Source organism: Xenopus tropicalis, chromosome 2, assembly GCF_000004195.4.
Source record: "Xenopus tropicalis strain Nigerian chromosome 2, UCB_Xtro_10.0, whole genome shotgun sequence".
In the NCBI taxonomy this organism is placed as follows: Eukaryota; Metazoa; Chordata; class Amphibia; order Anura; family Pipidae; genus Xenopus; species Xenopus tropicalis.
This window is the reverse complement of record NC_030678.2, coordinates 127,635,846-127,656,103: the sequence shown is the minus strand read 5'-3', so window position 1 is coordinate 127,656,103 and position 20,258 is coordinate 127,635,846. Positions and strand designations below refer to the sequence as shown.

Genomic DNA, 20,258 nt, shown 5'->3' with positions numbered 1-20,258 from the left:
CTGTTTGCAAATCTGTATCTTTGTATCTGTATCTGCTTATCACTACTTATAAGCATAGTTTGCCTTCAATAACGAGGGATCAAGTACAAAGTGTTGTTTTATTATTACAAAGAAAAAAATTTAATTATTTGATTAATATGGAGTCTATAGAAGATGGGCTTCCCATAACTTGGAGTTTTCTGGATAATGTAGTGATTAGTAAACAGTGTGTTTGATATGAGTACTATGATGAGTACTAAGAGGATAAGGAAACAGAATTTTCAGCTTGTCTAATATTTTTTTGTATAAAAGTAAATATATATTTTTATACAAAAGAACATACAATTAAATGTAATAATTGTCTGTTATAAATTGTCCTCTTAGGCCACTCCTATACAAGATAACACTTTCACATTAAGAAAAAAAGTGTTACGTTAGGATACTTAGACTTAGATAAAGCTTTTGCTGGGAACTGAGCATGGAAGAAAAATGTTTTGCCCTTAAAATGTTCCAGATAAAAGCACTTATCAGTGCATACCCTTGGGAAACAAATGTACAGGAATAAATCAAAATGAATGTGTCTAAAGAAAAAGGTGTTAGGAAAGATACAGCAAAGGAGAACTTTGAATTTAGATTATTTAAAGTGAATGAATATATTATCAACCGATGGAGCAAATTTATTTAAGACATTTGATGGCACACAGTTCTTCCATTGAAACTAATGCTGTCAGTTTGTGCAGTAGTGGCTGTAAGTTACATGTGAGTCTTGGCATGTCAAAACAAAGTTAGCTCTATCTAAACATGGCTTCATATTGTTAGAGTCAGTGAAAGCTGTGACTTCTCATATGACAGAAATTATGTAGAAACACGTAGTACCCCTACAGGTACAGTTTTCATGTTTCCACCTTCTGAAACTGAGACAAGGAAAATCTGTAAATATATTATCAAGTCAGTGTTTTTCAGAATTGTCTAGTTATATGTTTTGATGAGAGATACAGTACAGACACAAAACTAAATTAGGCTAAATAAAAAATGTAATAAGCTGAGACATTCAATGGCTGATCTCTAGTTCTATTATAAAATTAAAAAGCTGTGAACACAGAGCATGCTTCTATAGGTTTTTGGTCTTCAATAGCGAAGCTAATCAAAGTTTGTTTCATACAGAAGCATATATAACCCTAATGTAACACAAATATTTTGTTATGATTTGTTATTGTTCCTTTTGTTATTGGGCTGAGAACATTCTATTGTTCTGGTTGGCTACATTCCATCCACTTCAAGAGCAAAATGTTATTACATAAAGGACCATGATTTGTACATACAGAAGGAATGATACAGTAGTTGTGTTATTTGTCATGTGAGAAGTTTTCTATTCCATATTGTTATTTATTCTGCAAACTCAATTCAACATATTGTGACTAATAACCTACTTATATATTAACTACTTCTTAGCTTACATATTTACCATACTATCAATTGTGCTTTGTAAAGCAAGCTAAGATTGGTACTCATCAGATCCTTATCTTTTATTTAAAAGGTAGAAATATTACTCTGAGTTTGACAATTATTCTTTAGTCAGATCAGACCCTGCCCAAGTGGAGTTTACAATCTGATAATGTTATAAAAGTTTGCCCAGGTTTAGTAACTCATAACAAAAAATCATATGATAGGCATGAGGAGAATATACACATTCCATAGTCACATAAAACACTTACTCAGTTCAGAATATAATATTACATTTATCTACACTCTTCAAATTCTGAAGTAGCATTTTAAGATTTCAAAGTCTTCTAATAGATGAATGCAAAAAGGTACCAGAAGTCTAGTACCCACAAGTTAAATAAAAAATAAGATATAATATGGAAACTCCAGAATCAAGAGACCATAACACCATAATTTGTACTGTATATTTAGATATAAATGTAAGAAGGGGGAGAAATTGAATAAAAATGTGAATTAAAAATTTAGCATTTTGTAATTTAGTAGTCTCTGACAGAAAGTTAACTTCAAAGAACCAATTTATCATATAAAGAAAAGAATTGCATATATATATATATATATATACATATACAGTATATATGCAATACTAAATACTAGCTCTTTTTCTGTGTCCTTATGAATCTGTAAGGACAGAATGTTGCACTACCTGACAACCTGACAGTAGAGGGAAAACATTTTTATTTTACTTATTTTTGACTGACAAACATTTTGTAATGGAAAATAATGGATGAAATGTTTGATGAATTACTAATTTGATTAAAATTGTTCACAATGTTTGCATTTTGCATATTTCTTTCAATATATATATATATATATTTTTTTTTTTTTTCCTTTACAGTCTTGGAGTCATTTATCTCCAAAAGCAACAAAGGAGTTGTAAGATTTAAATCAATTTTAATCCATGTATGGGACACCTAGCACAGGCCCTTTGGGTCACCAAAACTACAGAAGTTTAAATTTGGATACATGTTTTAAGTTAATTTTCTTTGGTGAAAATGTTTTACATATTACAAAGAAAAGTAGACTAGTCCTTACATCCCAACCTTAAGCTTCAGACAGATGCAACTGTGTGTAATGATGAAGATTGTTGAACTTTAAGCACCTTTTTGTGATGGGCGTTAGAGATGTAGCGAACTGTTCGCCGGCGAACTAATTCGCGCGAACATCGGGTGTTCGCGAACGCGCAAGTTTGCGAACTTTCCGCGTATGTTTGCAATTTGGGTTCGCCGCGGTTTTTTCCGCTGCGTTTTTTCTCTGCGTTTTTTCTCAGCCTAAAAAACGCCGCACAACCACCACCCGTTTTTTAGCCTAGTACTGGTGTAAGCAAATCCCGTTTCCATGGTGCCAATAGCGCGAAATAGCAAAAAACGCCGCTTTTTCAACAAAGTATTTTTCAGAGAAATTTTTGCCCTTGATCCCCCTCCTGCATGCCCCTGTCCAGGTCGTGGCACCCTTTAAACAAATTTAAAATCAGTTTTCTGGCCAGAAATGGCTTTTCTAGGTTTTAAAGTTCGCCTTCCCATTGAAGTCTATGGGGTTCGCAAAGTTCGCGAATATTCACGCTTTTTGGCGTAAGTTCGCGAAAGTGTTCGCGAACTTTTTTTTTTAGGTTCGCTACATCCCTAATGAGCGTATATTATTAACATAATGTTATGCATAACTTCAAATTTCAAATACGATTTTACCTTTTTCCAAGGTTGTATATAAATGAATTTTACATATCAAACAGTGTGTAATGGTATGTCTTTAGTGTGCACCAACCTTTTTCCATGTGCATTCTTTTTGCCTCATGTCCCACCTCATGACCAGCAAGATCCCCTTCTTTTGGTCCAGGTATAATGTTAGGTGACAGACCCATTAGCATCTGATTAATTGAGATGCCATTTTGATGGACAGCTAAAACAAAGCAGAGGCATTCTTATCACATACTACACAGATCAATGTTTAGAAAAACATGTTGTGAACATGAGTAAAAGATGATTATGAGATATGGATTGTGAGATACAACATACAGATATGACAACTATATCACACTATATCATACTATATTACAGTTGTGCCAGGCTTTTTGTATGAGGTAACTTGTGATTCAGAATCATATGTTTAGCTTTACCTTTCATAATTTTATTTCCCTGCTGGTAAATAATTCAAACAATTTACAACTATGTAGAAACTCTTTTAGTTATAACAATGAATACTTTATAACCTCTAAACATAACACTAGTTATTAGTATTTAACTATAATATTGTATTTGATCTAATTATTTTATCAAATCTTCCAATATTTTCCAATATTTAAGAATTGTTTTATCACAGTTTTCTTGTATCCCCTAGCATTTTTTTCCCTAAAAGTTTCCTGTTTGATTCTAGAGACTTCTTCCTGGAATGAGTCTAAGAAATAGAGAAAAAAAACTCAAAATGCTCTATGTATTACTGTGTTACAGAAATACAAAATAGTTGGAAGTACTAGGGGGCATACTTTACCTAAACACTTCCTGAAAAGGATTATCTTGTAGACAGGGATTTCAATATATATATATTTTTTTCCCAAGAACTCAAAATAATCAGTACCAAAGTAACAAGAGAAAACAGTTACTATGTTTGGAGTCTCCAGGCTCGAACAATAGTTTATAGAAATTGCAAGTGAGTTTCTGGCTTTTCCTACAGTTCCTGTAATCAATTACTTCTGTTTGCTGTTGACCTGATTTTGAAATAAAAAATCAGGATTGTTGTTTTTTAATGTAAGTGTTACAGATTTTTATGCATTCTTCCTATTTTTTTGTAATTTCTTTTTATGTGCGCGTTAAAAATATGACGCATGCAATTTTTACGTGCATCATTTTTTTTTAAAACAAATTTTTTTAAGCCAGCGACAATTTTTTGATGTGCCCAACATTTTTTGAATACGGATGACACGTAGTGGGGTTTTTTTCCATAGCAAATTTTGACGCCTCTTTCACGAAAAAATCCACCAATGCCGAAATATGTCACGAAACCATGCCTGGTGAATTATTTCGCTCATCAATACTTACTGACTTACTAAAGTGAATTTAAGAAGCTAAATTAAAAGTTAAAAAAAAACTGCAAATTCTTAGTGACCTACATAAAGTCTATATAATGTTTAAAAGTAATTAAGCCTTAAATCTGAAACCTAAACATGTAATGAGGTTTCTCTGTGGTCGCAAGCCAGTACCATGTTTAGGTTTCAGATTAAAGTTAAGTGAGCCTTTTTCCCATTTCTTTTAAGTTGGGAAACTTTATAAGCCTACTACTCAATCATTAGCAGTAATTGGCAGGATATTTCAATTATATTTTTCTTAGCTGAATTAAATATGATAGGAAAAAATCATTAGATTTGGGACGTCTGCATAAGTTATGTTGTGTGTTACATTTCAGAAACACAATAAAAACATATACAGGTATGGGATCCCTTATCCGGAAACCCGTTATCCAGAAAGTTCCGAATTACGGAAAGGCCATCTCCCATAGACTCCATTATAAGCAAATAATTCTAATTTTTAAAAATGATTTCCTTTTTCTCTGTAATAATAAAACAGTACCTTGTACTTGATCCTAACTAAGATATAATTAATCCTTATTGGAGCCAAAACAATCCTATTGGGTTTATTCAATATTTAAATGATTTTTAGCAGACTTAAGTTATGGAGATCCAAATTACAGAAAGATCCAATATCTGGAAAACCCCAGGTCCCAAGCATTCTGGATAACAGGTCCCATACCTGTATATGATTATGAGAATCAGTACTGTATCACTTACGAATTCTGTCTGAGGAACTTTCAGTTCTTGCTGGAGAACTAGAAACACTGCTGCTTCTGTGTGATGATGGATGACTGACCGGTCGTCGACCATCTTCTAGAGATGGAGCAGGGGAGGGACTGTCTGGGACACGTTCCTACAGAAATAGAAATGGTCACAGGTCTCTAACTCGTTTTTAAACATTGTTCTAGAATGTTTTTTTACATTTTTTTCCCAAAACCTTCTGCTAACATTCAAAGCCCTTCACTCCTCTGCTCCTCACTACATTTCTTCACTGGTCTCCCTGCACGTTCCTGGTCGTCTCCTCCGCTCCTCCTAGAGCCTCCGTCTTTTTACACCATTCACACCCACTGTGCTCTCTCGTCTTAAACCTTTCTATCTTGCTGCTCCTTACCTCTGGAACTCTATCCCTGAATCCCTCCGTAGGGAACACTCACCCACTCTCTTTAAGAAAAAGCTCAGCTGTTACCTTCTGGAGCACTAAAACATTATTGCGCTTAAGGGCAAATGCCCATACCTAGTGCACTCTTACCTTCCAATTTGTGCCTGTATGTTACCCAACCACTTAGACTGTAAGCTCTATGGGGCAGGGACCTCCTACTATGTCTCGTACCACATGGCAATTATTCCCTGTGTATTTATTGTATTTATTATAACACTTGTCCTCCCTGTGTGTAATTTTGTATATTGTAAGATTGTACAGCGCCGCATACCCTTGTGGCGCTTTATAAATAAAGTTATACATACATACATACATACATACATACATACAAAACTCTGGGCTATGTGACTGCAAATTGAATACAATTAATAAAGCACAAGTTTATAATGAATATTTAAAAAAAAAACCCTGTGAAATAGTAGGAAAATGACAATTATGTAAACTGTACCACAAACCACTGGTAAATTGAAAAAACAGCAGAAAAAAACCCTCATGTCTTCATATACGCAGGTCATGGCAGTCACGCATTGAGTGATTCATGATTGTCAGTCTCGGCTATGCAAGCTTGTTACTGCTCCTCTGCTATTCACCCATCTCATATATCTAAACATTCTATTACAAAAGGACATCTAATGTTCATCTCATTTCTGAAAGGGCAAACTCGAAAAATCTCTTGGATTAGAGCCAAGACAGCTACATAATACACCCAATAAAATCATAGATAGACCTCAAAATGTAATTTCAGGCCACTTGACCTAAATGAAAGCATTTTTAGCAAGGCTTATTGTAATATTGAAAATAGTTGTAATATGAAAACAAGCCTGATTCACTAATTAAGTTTTGTTGTAGCTTTATTAGCACAAATATATATACATTTGTATAGTAACATTTAGATTTATTCACTACTGGAGATGTTATTCAAAATAAATATATTTAAAACCAGAAAAAGAAATCATAAAGAGCTAAGATGAAAGCCTAGTTTTAAACTATGAGGCATCTTAGATATACTGCAAGTTTATATTTCTATTACACTTAAATGCAATATTAAAATGTTTATTTCATGTTTGCACATTCCCCTTCAAGTTAATACAGATTTTTGCCCTACAACATATTGAGAATTGGTGGATCTTGGTTGGGGGAACTTGGGATTTAAAAATAAACATTAAGCAGCGAGTTTTGGTTCTCTACATGAAATTTAGGGGGCAATTTGGTTCTGTATATATTTTTTTAGTCCAGTCTCACACAATACTATTTCACAACACTCTAGGGGGCCTATTTATTATGCTGTGTGAAATGAAATTCACCACCAAATGGTGTAAAAAGCTGTGTAAAATAAATAGAGATGTTCACCATCCAAATGCCAGATTTTATGCCATTATTTTACAAATGTTCAGGTGGAAGAAAAATGATGTTGATGTTATGCTTTTTTTTACCTGGCGATGTGTTGCAGCTGTTTTTTACACAGCATAATAAATCTGCCCCTAGTGTTATTGGTAGGGATGCATCGAATCCAGGATTCGGTTTGTTATTAAGCCAGGATTCAGCCTTATTTGGCAGGATTCAGATTTGGCTGAAATCCTAAAAATCGCATGACTTTTTGTCGTGTTAATACGTAAGTGGAAAATTTTTACATCACACTGGACATTTAATCCTTCCAAAGTTCGGTATTCGGCCAAAGGGGACAATGTAAATAATAATAAAATGGTGCCAGTGTGAATCCATGTACAAAGCAACTAATTATAGCTTACCATTTGGAAGATATTTATAAATTCAAGCTAATATACAAAGAAATACTTTATTAACCTGATAATATATATATTCTTATATAATAGAAGTTAAAGTAGTGTTTAGAATCAATGTAAAGTGCTTTTGCCCTGTCGGAATGTGCCTTGTGTGAACTTACAAAATCCGAAAGTGTCCATATTCATTTAAAAACACTTTTAAAACAGTGAATTTGCATTCTGTTCATAGTTTCCGGGGGGTCTGAAATAATTTAAAAAACTCAAATGGACAGCTCCCACTGACTTCTACATGAACTTCTACATGAACTCGCAAGCTTTTAGGTGCCACAGTTTTACATACCGGGTACATATACGTTTTTGCACTTAATACATATTGAATATAAGAATTTGTGAGTTTTAGTGCAAAAATTTGAATCACAGTAAAAAATTTAATTTGAATGTTTATAAATCAGCCCATTAGTGTATGCTGACTCTTACTCTCTGGCATGGTTTATAACCTTGGTAAATCCATGCCTTTCCAATTAGAGAGGACATACCCAACATATTCCTTAGGCTTTATTTTCCTGTTTACTTTGGCCACATTACACCCCGTAAAACATTGATCAATTAACATAGGTATTCTACTTTTGCACCCACAATATGTGTGCCTGGTTCTACTGCCAACTGTATTCCGGCTGTGTCACAGACATACCATAAAAAAATACTAACTGACTTTCTCTCTCAGAAAAATCCTTCATTCCTGGGGCCAGAGTCTGTGCAGTTCTCTCCTCTCTCCCCTCTCCTGCCCCCCCATAAGAATTCATAAAACTCACTCCCTCCACCCTTAGGAATGTGTAATCTGAGCTATAACGGCTAGAGCTGCAGCAGGAAGCTATGAAAACCAAGCTTAAATGGCAGCTGCAATCTTAAACAAACAGAGGAAGCTTCTAAGGCTGTTTACTCAGGTATGGTAATGCTTCCTGCAGAATAAATATAGCACTCTAGGTGACACTAATGTGGCAAATCTATTGGCAGTAAAATGCCTTTCCTTCTCCTTTAAACTTGTTGGAATATATATCAGTAAACAGAACAGGTGCAGTTTCTTTGTAAAAATCTATGTGAATATTAAAATACTACAGTTTATAATAACTTTCACTAAACATATATTCATATATTTAATAAGTATATGCAAAGAATACTTCAAAATACCTTAATTACTGAAGTTTCAACTCTGGAAGGGGTACTATGTACTTGTGCTGCTGCTGCCATGTTTGCAATGGTACTGAGATGGTTCATCTGGCTCATCGCCATGGTAACAGATGCAGGAGGTAGACTTACTGGAATTAGTGGGTGAGGCATCATCATAAATGGGAGTTCCAGGCCTAAATATAAATAATACAAACATATAAGTAAATATTTACCCTAAATAATAAAAGTAAACAGTTAATACTATATTAAAACATATATTTACAATTATTTGCAAACAATTAATATCTCCCATATTTAAACCTGGCATGATGTAAATAAAAGAACATTTAATAATAATAAAATGCAAGCTGCAAAAAACAGAAAACAAACAATTCTGCAACTGAACTGGCTGTTTGTTAAACTACTTTCCTGACTGTCAGGAAAATTGTCATGAAAATTATTAGGAAAGATTTAATAACAGATACAATTTAATGTGCTGGACATCCATCAAGATCCCCGGTTCAAATTTGAATAAATCTGCCATTCTTTTTAAAGAAAATTTTCAAAGCTGACTTAAAGTCATAGAATGGTTTTATGAAAACTAATTATGTAAGAGATAAATGAGAGCATCTCGTACCATTTGGCAGGAGGTGATTCTGTTGAAGAGAGTTGAGAGGATGAGTAACTGAAAGGCTATGCTGTCCAGGCAAGTTGGGATGGCTAAGAGAGGTTTGTGACCCTTGGGTAGGGAGAGACTGTAGTTTTTCTTTATCCCAAGAACCATCACTGCTCCCTGTGGGAATGAATGCAAAATATTGTAATTTAGGAGCATTATGTGTCTAAATCTCCATATACAGATGTAAGCAAATAGATTAATTCAGTTAAATATTTAGAAGGGGGTTACAATTGTATCCATTTGCCAGGCCAGACACATATTTCTTATAATGTTTTTGTATTTAAGATGATGTAATTATACATAGATTTGTAAGAACCTCTGGACAGGAATATACTTTTTATTTTTATTATCACTGGTATAGATAGATATATGAATAGATGGATACACAGACAGACAGACAGATAGAGATATTGAACTGCTAGAGAACATATGTGTATTTAGAAAGAAATATTATAATATATAATATAATATAAAGATATATTATAAAGAAAAAGTGACCACATCAAAGAATATAAATAATGCTGTGTACTTTCATGTAAAACAACTTTTTAAGTTTGTATTTCTGTTCTTTAAGGCTTGCATCAGAGCTGGTAGTGGTAACTAGGCATGTAACTAAATATTTATCTTTACTTCATTTTTTAACACTGAATGCAGTTAAAAGTTCATTCAAATAACTACTTTTATAAAATTCAATCATCATTATACACTGGTAAAATTAGTCCAATCAAATATCTCCATAAACATACAGAATACCAAAGGGGAGAGTAGTTAGATAACAATAGTAAAGTAGATGCTCACTGGTTATTTCAGGTTCTGTGATACATATCTGTATTTGGTAGCCGTGGTATTTACATTCTAAAATTGTAGAAAGTCTGGGATCAAGCAATCATATTTGATATTTCTTTATGTATTATAAGGGTTTTAAAGGCAGAACTGTTTATTGATACAGACAAAAAAAGTGATATCCCTAAATATCAACATGAGGTTTGAGTTTTAAAGGGGTCCAATGAATACCTGTAGATGAGATTTTAAAGAATTGCAAAATTACGAAAGTACTGGCACAACAGGACTGTTTCACTAACCTAAACCCTGCAACTCTATTTAGTGCAAATAAAATTGAAGGGTTTATCCCCCTGAAACAGCCTCATTGTGTCAGTATTTTTGTAATTTTTGGATGCTGTTCCCTCAACTAATATGAGCACCAGGTGGAACATTAGTGGAAAGACCAGGGTGTGCCGGTGAGAGTTATAGTTCATACTCTTTTAAGGAATTGCACACGCAAGGATCTAACTCCTCATACACACTGATAAGACTGGTTTGTGGTGAAGGCATTGAGTAAGCCATTTCTAAGGCTTTGTACCTTTTCATAACATTTCTGGTTTGCCCAAGCACCAGAAACTAAACACTCAGAAAGGAACATTAAAGGAAAACTATACCCATAGAGTGAATACTTAACCAGCATATAAGGTATGACTATGAAGATTTTCATTCATCCAGGTCATGGTATATCTAGTATAAATAAATCTAAAACAACTGGACTTTTTAAGTAAACAATTACTTAACAAGTCCAGTTGCTTTAGATTTATTTATACAAGATATAACCAGCATATACAGTAGTTTATATGAAATAAGGGGAACCAAACTGGAATATATATACAGGTATGGGACCTGTTATCCAGAATGCTCGGGACCTGGGGTTTTCCGTATAAGGGATCTTTCCGTAATTTGGATCTCTAAAAATCATTTAAAGAGGACCTGTCAACCTAAGAAATAATTCAAAATTCTTTCCTATTGTGTTTGTTAGGCAAAATAAACTTTACTTACACTATATAAGTAATATAAATCTTGTTTCTTTCAGTTCCTGGAATTACACAATCACAGCAAATAGGCAGGCGCCATTTTGTGGACACTGTAATTAAGGCAAGCTTTGTATCACCCCAAAATCTCATGTATGTGCCAGAATGGGGGACCAGATGCCCAGGCCCATGCACTGGCTACACAGTTAGATGGTAAGGAGGGAGGGGAAAAGTGAGAGCTGAATTGAAAGTTAAAGTACGTGTCGGCCCCGCCTTTATGCCTAAGGCATAGAGGCAGGGCAGGCAATATATGATTGACAGCTGGGATTTTTAAATGCCTTTGTAATGGTTTTGGATGTGTTAATATAAAAATGAATTTGGGTTTCTTGTTTAATTTGAAAAGGACTTTTATTATACAGCTTTTTATGTCTGGGTGACAGGTCCACTTTAAATAATTTATAAACCCAATAGGCTTGTTTTGCCTCCAATAAGGATTTATTATTTCTCAGCTGGGATCAAGTACAAGGTACTGCTTTATTACTACAGAGAAAAAGGAAATCATTTTTTAAAAATTAGAATTATTTACTTATAATGGAGTCTATGGGAGATGATCTTTCATAATTCGGAACTTTCTGGATAATGGGTTTCCGGATAAGGGATCCAATATATCCACAGGTATACCAATAAATATTGCCCTTTTACATCTTTTACCTGTGAGCCACTGTTTAGTGATGGGCTGTATGCTCCCTTAGAGATCACATGACCAGAAATAATGCAGCTTTAACTGTAAGATGGAGAAGTTTAAAAGTAAAAGACAGAACTTTGTCCATTAATTGGCTGATGTGGCCTAGCATGTATGTGTGCCTTGGCTTGTTTGTACCCACCGTGAATCCTATGATCCCAGAGGGCAGCTCTTAGTACCTAAAATGGCAGTTTTCTATTTAGGAGTACCCAATGGCACATACTACTAAAAAGCTATATTTTTATGAAAATGGTTTATTTAAATGAAGCAGTGTTTTACATATGAGCTGTTTTATGCAGATTTTTACATTGTTTGGGGTTTAGTTTTCTGTTAAGTAGTAGTCAAACAATCTGAAAAAAGTAAATGTGAAGATATTTCTTTATACTTTTGTTTTACATCATGAAGGCTTTCTTCTGTTCGCTTCCCATCATTCTTATTTTGGTTTACGCTCTCCCTGGAGCCTGTACATGCTCAGTGATCACTGGAGGTAAACCAAGTGCAAAATATATCATATTGAGCCAAAAGAGGCAGCGATTCACAGGGATTCAAAATGTTCTGGAAACATTCACAAAATGATATCAATCCGGGCACTCATAGCCATGCATTTTAATGTTATCTCCACAGACAATGGTGAGGTCTTTTAGATGATGAGGTTATAAACTGATTAAACATATATAATATATGCACCAGATAAAATAATATCACAAAGTCTGCTTTTAATTAAACATATTTCCATTGCATTAATCAAAATAAATCCCACACTTCCGATACAAAGCATACACATTCTATGTTATCTTAGTCTAGGATATACATTAATACAAATCCACCACCAATTAGTATGAGGAACTGGACAATGCTTTTAACCCAAAATACTAAACTCTGCAAATAAATCTACCATCAGCACAATGTGAAGCCTGGGACAGTATCCATTTTGCCTTGTTTTTATGAGATATGTTTTAATTGTAACAATTTTTCACATGGCTCATAGTGTTTGTGAAATTTTATGTAAAAACATGGCAATATGTCATTTTTATATAGTACATCTAAAATGCAACCTCCAAGCATTTTGTCCTAATGAATAAATGAGTTTGTCCTTTATGTATAAAATATAGTTTGTATTTGTTGCAACAGATTTTTAATAATAAATGATTTTAGGTTTGCTTTAACATATTCAATAAAGTGTGATTAATTTGGTTTTTCAAAAATGCAAACTAGACATTACTATATTACTTTGCGAAATGCACAGCTTGCAACATTATTGTCTCAGTGGGATCTTAAATTGAATTGTAAAATGTGTCTTATTTCAAGTTTGATTTATGTAAGAAATTGCAGAGGATAATGCCCTTTTTGAAGTTTCATTGCTTCCTGAATGAAAAAAAAAAAAAAAAAACGCTACTCAAGAAACTATGTTATGTCTAGCTGTAAATTACAGAAACACCGTAATGAATATTTGTGACAAGGATGTCATGTTTTCATATCTGGATTTTATAACTTATTTTTATTAAGATTTTCTACTGTGGCACACTACATGAAGCATCTAATAGTACACATGTTTGTTGTTTTATTGCACTAGTCTAAGTAATTACTAAATCCCTTTCTACTCTTAAAATGGGGTTTCCAGTGCCCTAAGAATTAATCTATGATACCATTTAACTTTGCTTTTTGAAGTAAATATCACTAGATAAAAGCCAGCTGCCTCTGTATAATGGCATACTTGAATGGATGTAACAGTGTTTGAAAATGAGAGTACAAATCTTCTAAAAAGCATAATTTCCATAAGAAAGGTTTGAGATCTACAAAAGAATACATTCTGAAAAAGAATTAACCAGTATAAAGCAGCATAGATTAAAGGGCAAGCAAATTTGCACCTTGTTTTCATGGCTTTGGCATTTTTTACCATCACTTATAGGTGGAAATAATTTGTAAAACACAATAAAATGTAGTTATGAATATTTTAGCAGCCCCTAAAGTAGCTAAATCCTAAGCTCGGAGGGATTTTTATTTCATATGTAAACAACCTAGAAAAAAGCAATATCCTCTGTTGTGTTTTAGTGAGATTTTTTGTTATCAGGGGACATTTAACAAAGGGTAACATTTCAGTTATAAAAATAAAGAAATACTGTAAAGGTATAGAAATGACTTCTAGTCTGCTTTAAACACAAGATGGCTATACAGTAGGGTAGCACTTGCATTTCCATAATGCCCCCCCCCCCCCCCAAACAGGGGTCCTAAACTGACTTCTGACACTTTTTTCTTACCATATGAGCCAATAATAGAACTGCATCTATTAGCTTCAGACCTGATGTGCTCTTCATGCTCTGTTGAAATTATTGCTGCAAGTAACTGATCACAGCTGTATAATCCTGTTCAAGAAAGGAAACGGCAACCTATACTAGTGGAACTTCTTCATAAAACAACTCAAAACATATCTTTTGAGTTGACTTTTGACAGCATTACATTTGTAAATTTGTACATTGATACATTTCCTTATTTTACTGACACTCTATATTATAGTCAGGAATTTAAAGGAACAGTAAACCAAACAAATTAAAGTGTTCTAAAGGAATTAACATTACATCATTTACTGCTGCCCTGCACTGGTACAACTGGTATGTTTGCCTCAGGAACACTACTATACTTTATATAAATACCCTGCTGTGTAGCCATGGGGGCAGCCATTCAAGCTGGAAAAAAGAAGAAAAGGCACAAGTTACATAGCCGATAACAGATAAAATGTTATTGTATTCCACAGAGTTTATCTCTTATCTGCTATGTAACCTGAGCCTTTTCTCCTCTTGAATGGCTGCCCCCATGGCTACACAGCAGGATATTTATATAAATTATAATAGTCTTTCTGTAGCAAAAACACAACTGGCTAGTCCCTGGAACAAAATATTGTGTGCCCATCCTGCTCCCTAAAAACATAAGGAAGATAATCTATTTTATATACACATATTGTACATGAGAAAGGAAACCCTGTCCAGGTTCATTAGACATTTGAGGCCCTGGTTATCTGTTGAGTCTGCTGTCTCTATTGTTACACGCAAAGAAAACAGATATGGTTAACTCATTACTACCATATTATAAAAAATATCCAGCTGGTGCCACTTCTATTAAAGTACTTAAATCACTTAAAGAGATACTGACAACAGAAATTAAACCTTTTTACATCTATCATAACATTGTCTTTGAATGCTATTTATAATCCTGCCATAAAAGTATTTGCCCAATGCTTATACATTACCTATCTGATCCCTGATGTTCCTCTATGAGGGGGCTGCCATATTTGTGCAGCAGTAGGCCGTTAGCATTAGAAGCTGTAACTGACTGGTTGAGAAGGGACAGTCAGGTTGGCAAAACAGTCAGGTTTAGGGACTTCAAGTAACAATTACTTGCATAAGCAGCCCCATCAATTAACAATGAGCAGCATGACCTACAGGTAACTTCTAATGTACAGTGATAATTTGAAGAGTAGTTTTAAGTGTTAGTATCACTTTAAGGATATGCATTGCCCACAGTTGATTTTAAAGCCTTTTGGGCCAAGGTGGAAATCTATTTTTAAACATTTTTTTTACACTTTATTGAGAATGTTTGAGTTTAGAAGGATAATGCAGTACAAAGGAGCCAAACAAGCAGGGGCACGCAAAGCTGACTGGGCACCAGCCAGCCAGCTTGCCTCCTTTCACCCTCAAGCACACGCATGTGCAATGATGTCATGTGAGGGCAAGGGGGCAAGAGAGCACAGAGTAGGGGTAGGCAGAAGAGGTTACATACCTAGCAACGCCCCCATTGTTGCACCCTTGGCAGGTGCCTATTATGCCTATCCCTAGCAGGCAAAAATGTACATCACTCACAGTCCTCCCTTATATCATCTGAAGTTGGTATAACCTCATCATACAATAATTTCACATAATGTAATGTCAGCTCATCATGTGTGGGTATGTGTGTGTGGGAGGTGGCTGTGATATACCTCCTCTGATGTAGCACACAATGGTGTGAAACGCATTAGGAGAGTGGGTACCATGAGGCATTGGGATGCACCTATCCATTGTTTGGTATAGTATGTTTGCTTTATTTTTTAATTGTTTGTTTAATTTTGAGCCAATAAATGGTTGTTTATTTCACTGAATACTTTGTTGATTTATTAGATATGTTACCACGTTAATTGCATAATTACACGAGGAGAAATGTACTCTGACATTCGCAAAAACAAAAGGATAAAAAAAAAGTTGTGGTTATGCAGTAAAGTTTGTTTAAAGCTCAGACTATTTAATAGACAATTATGGGTGAGTGCATTATCTCACTCAAATTAAGCAAGATAAGTTTGCAGCATCAAGTGCTTCCTTTCAAAATGTTGCTTTGTCCTCTAATTCTGCAGGATATAGCTTATAGATGCATGACAGCTTTAAAATATTTTTGCTATTAACTTTAGGCAGCATGTTATTTTTGTTGTTCTTAGAGAAAGCTGCTTTTAGTTAAAACATAAAAATGCTAGTTACAAGGTTTCTGCAAACATAACTGCCATTCCATTAAGGGAATGGTGCTGTGAACAGTAAATAGTGTCCCCAAGGGAAATGTTAGTATTGATTTTGTTTCTATGTTGGTTGGCTTATGTTTGCAATTGTCAAATCTAATCTTAGCTTTTGTAATAAGTATCCTCATCACTGCTTAGGAAGAGAAGCAAACATTAATTAAAATATATTGATAATTTTCCATCCTTTATTTCTTACATGTAGTGACATTTACATTATACATTTTCCTGTTTGAAAAATGTAATAAATAATAGATGGTAATGGGACTCACATCATTAATGAATAAAACAAATACTTCTCCATTCTTTATTCTGCCATGAAGGACTGATCCACAGATGATACACGTATAGAATGTCTGCCATATAATTAAACATTAGTATTAAAAAAAGTGTAAAAACCTTAATGCATATATTGGTAAAAATATATATTGCATTTATATATATATATATATATATATATAGCGAACCCAGGGTGGCACTCTGCTTCAGCTCTTAGCTCGGGTGCAAGGTAAATGATTTAAATATCCAAAAAAGACCAGCAACATCGAGTTATATTCCAAAAACAATCAATTGTGTATTAAAAACGCATGAACAGCCAACGTTACGTTTCGGTCCCCATCGGGAGAGAAAGGTCCCGATGGGGACCGAAACGTAACGTTGGCTGTTCATGCGTTTTTAATACACAATTGATTGTTTTTGGAATATAACTCGGTGTTGCTGGTCTTTTTTGGATATATATATATATATATTGTTCTTATGCTAAACTGTTGTGTTTGGGAAACAGCACTGAATTGATATATATTGTAACCAGGAGCAGACAGAAGAATGTGACTTTAATAATAATAAAGTGCTATAACAGTTTAATTTTTTGGGAACCCTGGCTCACAACTGGTGTGGTCTTACTCTGCTGTGAAACAGGAACCCCTGCCATTCCTTTTTGGGGTCATATAACTTCTTTCTGCATACTTTGGAGCCTAGACCAAGGCAATGGGATACAGACTAGTATCAAGCAAAATCAGAACTTAGTTAGGGCAGGTGGCAACAAAGTAGCCTGCAACAGGGTCAAAATCAGATAAACACTTGGTTTGATTCTCTGATTTGTATGTTCTTTCCACTTTTCCCCTTCCTTCATGGATAATACCTACCATCTATCTTTCAGCATAAGCTGGACAAACAAAGTTACAATACCTATATTATGTACTGTCGGATTCTACTATTCAGAGAATGTATAATGTAAAAGGCAAAGGTACAATGTAAATTTTGCACTGAAAAAAACAAAAATAAAAATTTCAAGTTACAAAAAAAAAAATCAGATAAACACACTATAACTAATGCTTAGACAGGATCTGAAGAACAGAAGCCAGCTTGGACTTGGTATACTGGAAGAATGGCAATTCAAACAAAAAAAAAAAGGTGCCCAAAAGGGGCTGGTAGAAAGAATTAATGCAAAAGTGCTACCACATTGTGACACGTATAACATAATGTTATGACATATGACACCATGTGATGCTCAAGAGGTGTGCACATGCAATTTGAGACCAGTGCACTAAAAGGTAGGGAAGTACTCAAGTAACAAGGGTTTAATTATTGATAATGGGGCTGAGAATATAGTTACAAAAACAGGAACAAACCTTTATGTTCTTCATACTTCACACTATGGCCAGTGGTCCTTCAGCTTTAAAATGGATGGAAGGACCTGTGTTCAACACACAGGACATAGTTGGAGAGAGCAGCAAAACCCTGGATGCAAGTGCTTTTTGAATAAGCATTAGGGGGCACAATTATACCCAGACACAACTCATGTTGACAACTGACCAGGCACAACAAAACTATTCATTTAACTACCATAAGTTTGCAAAAGCCTGATGCACATTTTACAATTCTTCAGGGGTGCTTTTTTTTGGCTTTTTCTATTTTCAATATCAAATAACCAAGGAACGGGCTCCTCCACAATATTTAGTAATGTACTCACTATGAGCCTTCCCACAACATCATCAATTATGTGTAAGGGGATAGCCTGCTAGATGCTAGTAGTTGGCAGTATGGGAGTGTGTCAGTAAGTTAAATGCCTAACCAAAGCATCATATTTATTATTATTCTACCTACTGATATCAATGAAAGCCACAGCAAATTGCAGTCTTTGACATGTAGTAGCAATGGAGAATTCCTGAGAGTATTGAAAATTTTATAGAAAAATCAAATTCTAGAAAGGGTCACTGATTTATCCACCCATTTATCATAAATTGTTTTTGATTGGTGTCACCATCAGTATTGCTACCAACCTCAAGTGAGCATGCAATGTGCAAAGGAATGACAGCTGCCATAATGACGTCACTGACAGCATTCCTCTCTGTTCTTTACCAAGGATGTGAACCTTTTCTTGTATATACACTTCAAATCAAGTACCAGATAAACGGTACCTGGATGTCATCCTGTGAATTTGCTATTTATTCAATGTGTATCCCTTCTTTCAGTCATGAAAAAACTATAAAAGCATGTATATTTATACAGAGTTTATTTTATTTAGTTTATTTACTTTATGTACTCGCATATATCATGTCACTTTGATGCAACTTTTATTCAGCCTAATTGGTTCCATAACAAATGTTTTCATTTTGTCTCTTTCTTTTCTCCCTCTTTGTACTTTTGAAAGAATAAAATGTCATTAATGCCAGATATCACATTGCCATACAGAACAAATAAATATGTGATGTCTTTCCTTGTCAAAGTTTTCGCCTGTGCCTAATGTTACTCTGCAAAGTGATATTCCTTGTGAAATGATGTTATTACTAGTTGAATGTTGTTCCTTTCATAACGTTTTATGTGTTTTATAGATTTGTTTTATGTCCCTTCCCTCTCTGCTCTAAAGAATAGCTAGATTATAAATGGTCTTTTAGCTCTTAACCTCTGCCACCCTTTTGGAGTAACACCTGTAAAAACAGAAGATCTATATAGAAATAATGCATTTGGTAATTCTTCACGAAAGAACAGCTTCTCTAATTACATTGCTTTGGAAAACTACTAAAGATCTCCCTAGATATGAATGGAACGGCACCTCATTGGTGCCTTGATATCTCTTTTGATATATGATTTATTGTTTGTTGTCTAAAACTAAAAGAGAAGGAAAATTAAATTCGCTGTACCACTAGAGCTAACCCCATCACTGGACCTATATAGTAAAAAAGCTCACAGCAATGCTGTCACTTGTAATTGATCTGCAGTTGCTGGTGAAGCGTTCGGGAAAAAGCTTCTATTAAAACGACAAAATGCCTCCCAGATGTCTCATACCCTCTAATGAAGCTGTCTGCTCAAGGTATTTACCTTGCAATGGGCATGTTCATATACAAAAGAATAGTAATAGTTTCCAGTGTATATTCTCAAGTCTAAAGCTTGTGCTGGCAGGTTATTGATCATGAAATTGATGACTTCAACTGCACATACAGCTGTTCTTTGATAGTTATGCCCTCAATAGCATGGAGCACAAGCAAAGATGTTTTATGAGATGGATTGAATGAATGCTTTATACCATACTTTTGTCTTTACATTATATTTAGATTTAAATTGGCAAATATATTAAATGCTTTGTTTTGAAGACATCTCAGTGCACTTAAAGAGATTCTCCAACCATTATTATCTTCTCAACTCTTGACACTAACAGACTGATCTTAAAATATTTAGGCTGATACCCATTATACTAACAAAATATAAATTTCACTTTGAGCAATGTACCATATCTTGGTATATTAGATATTTCCAATTACAGGTATAGTATCTGTCATTCAGAATGCTTGGGACCTGGGATCTTTCTGTAATTTGGATCTCCTTACCTTAAGTCTACTAAAAATCATTTAAACATTAAATAAACCTAAAAGGATTGTTTTGTCACCAATTTAGATAAGACGTTT

General features: G+C 34.4%; 1 protein-coding gene across 1 annotated transcript in view; it reads right to left on the bottom strand.

The window, feature by feature from the left end:
• Positions 1 to 20,258, bottom strand: part of dach1 (dachshund family transcription factor 1) — a gene marked incomplete at its 5' end in the record, with an annotated part of 209,147 nt that overhangs the window by 51,709 nt on the left and 137,180 nt on the right. The window contains 3 exon segments of the mRNA NM_001078708.1: positions 3,241 to 3,375; positions 5,258 to 5,393; positions 8,630 to 8,802. Of these exon segments, the coding sequence (NP_001072176.1) occupies positions 3,241 to 3,375; positions 5,258 to 5,393; positions 8,630 to 8,802 (444 nt within the window).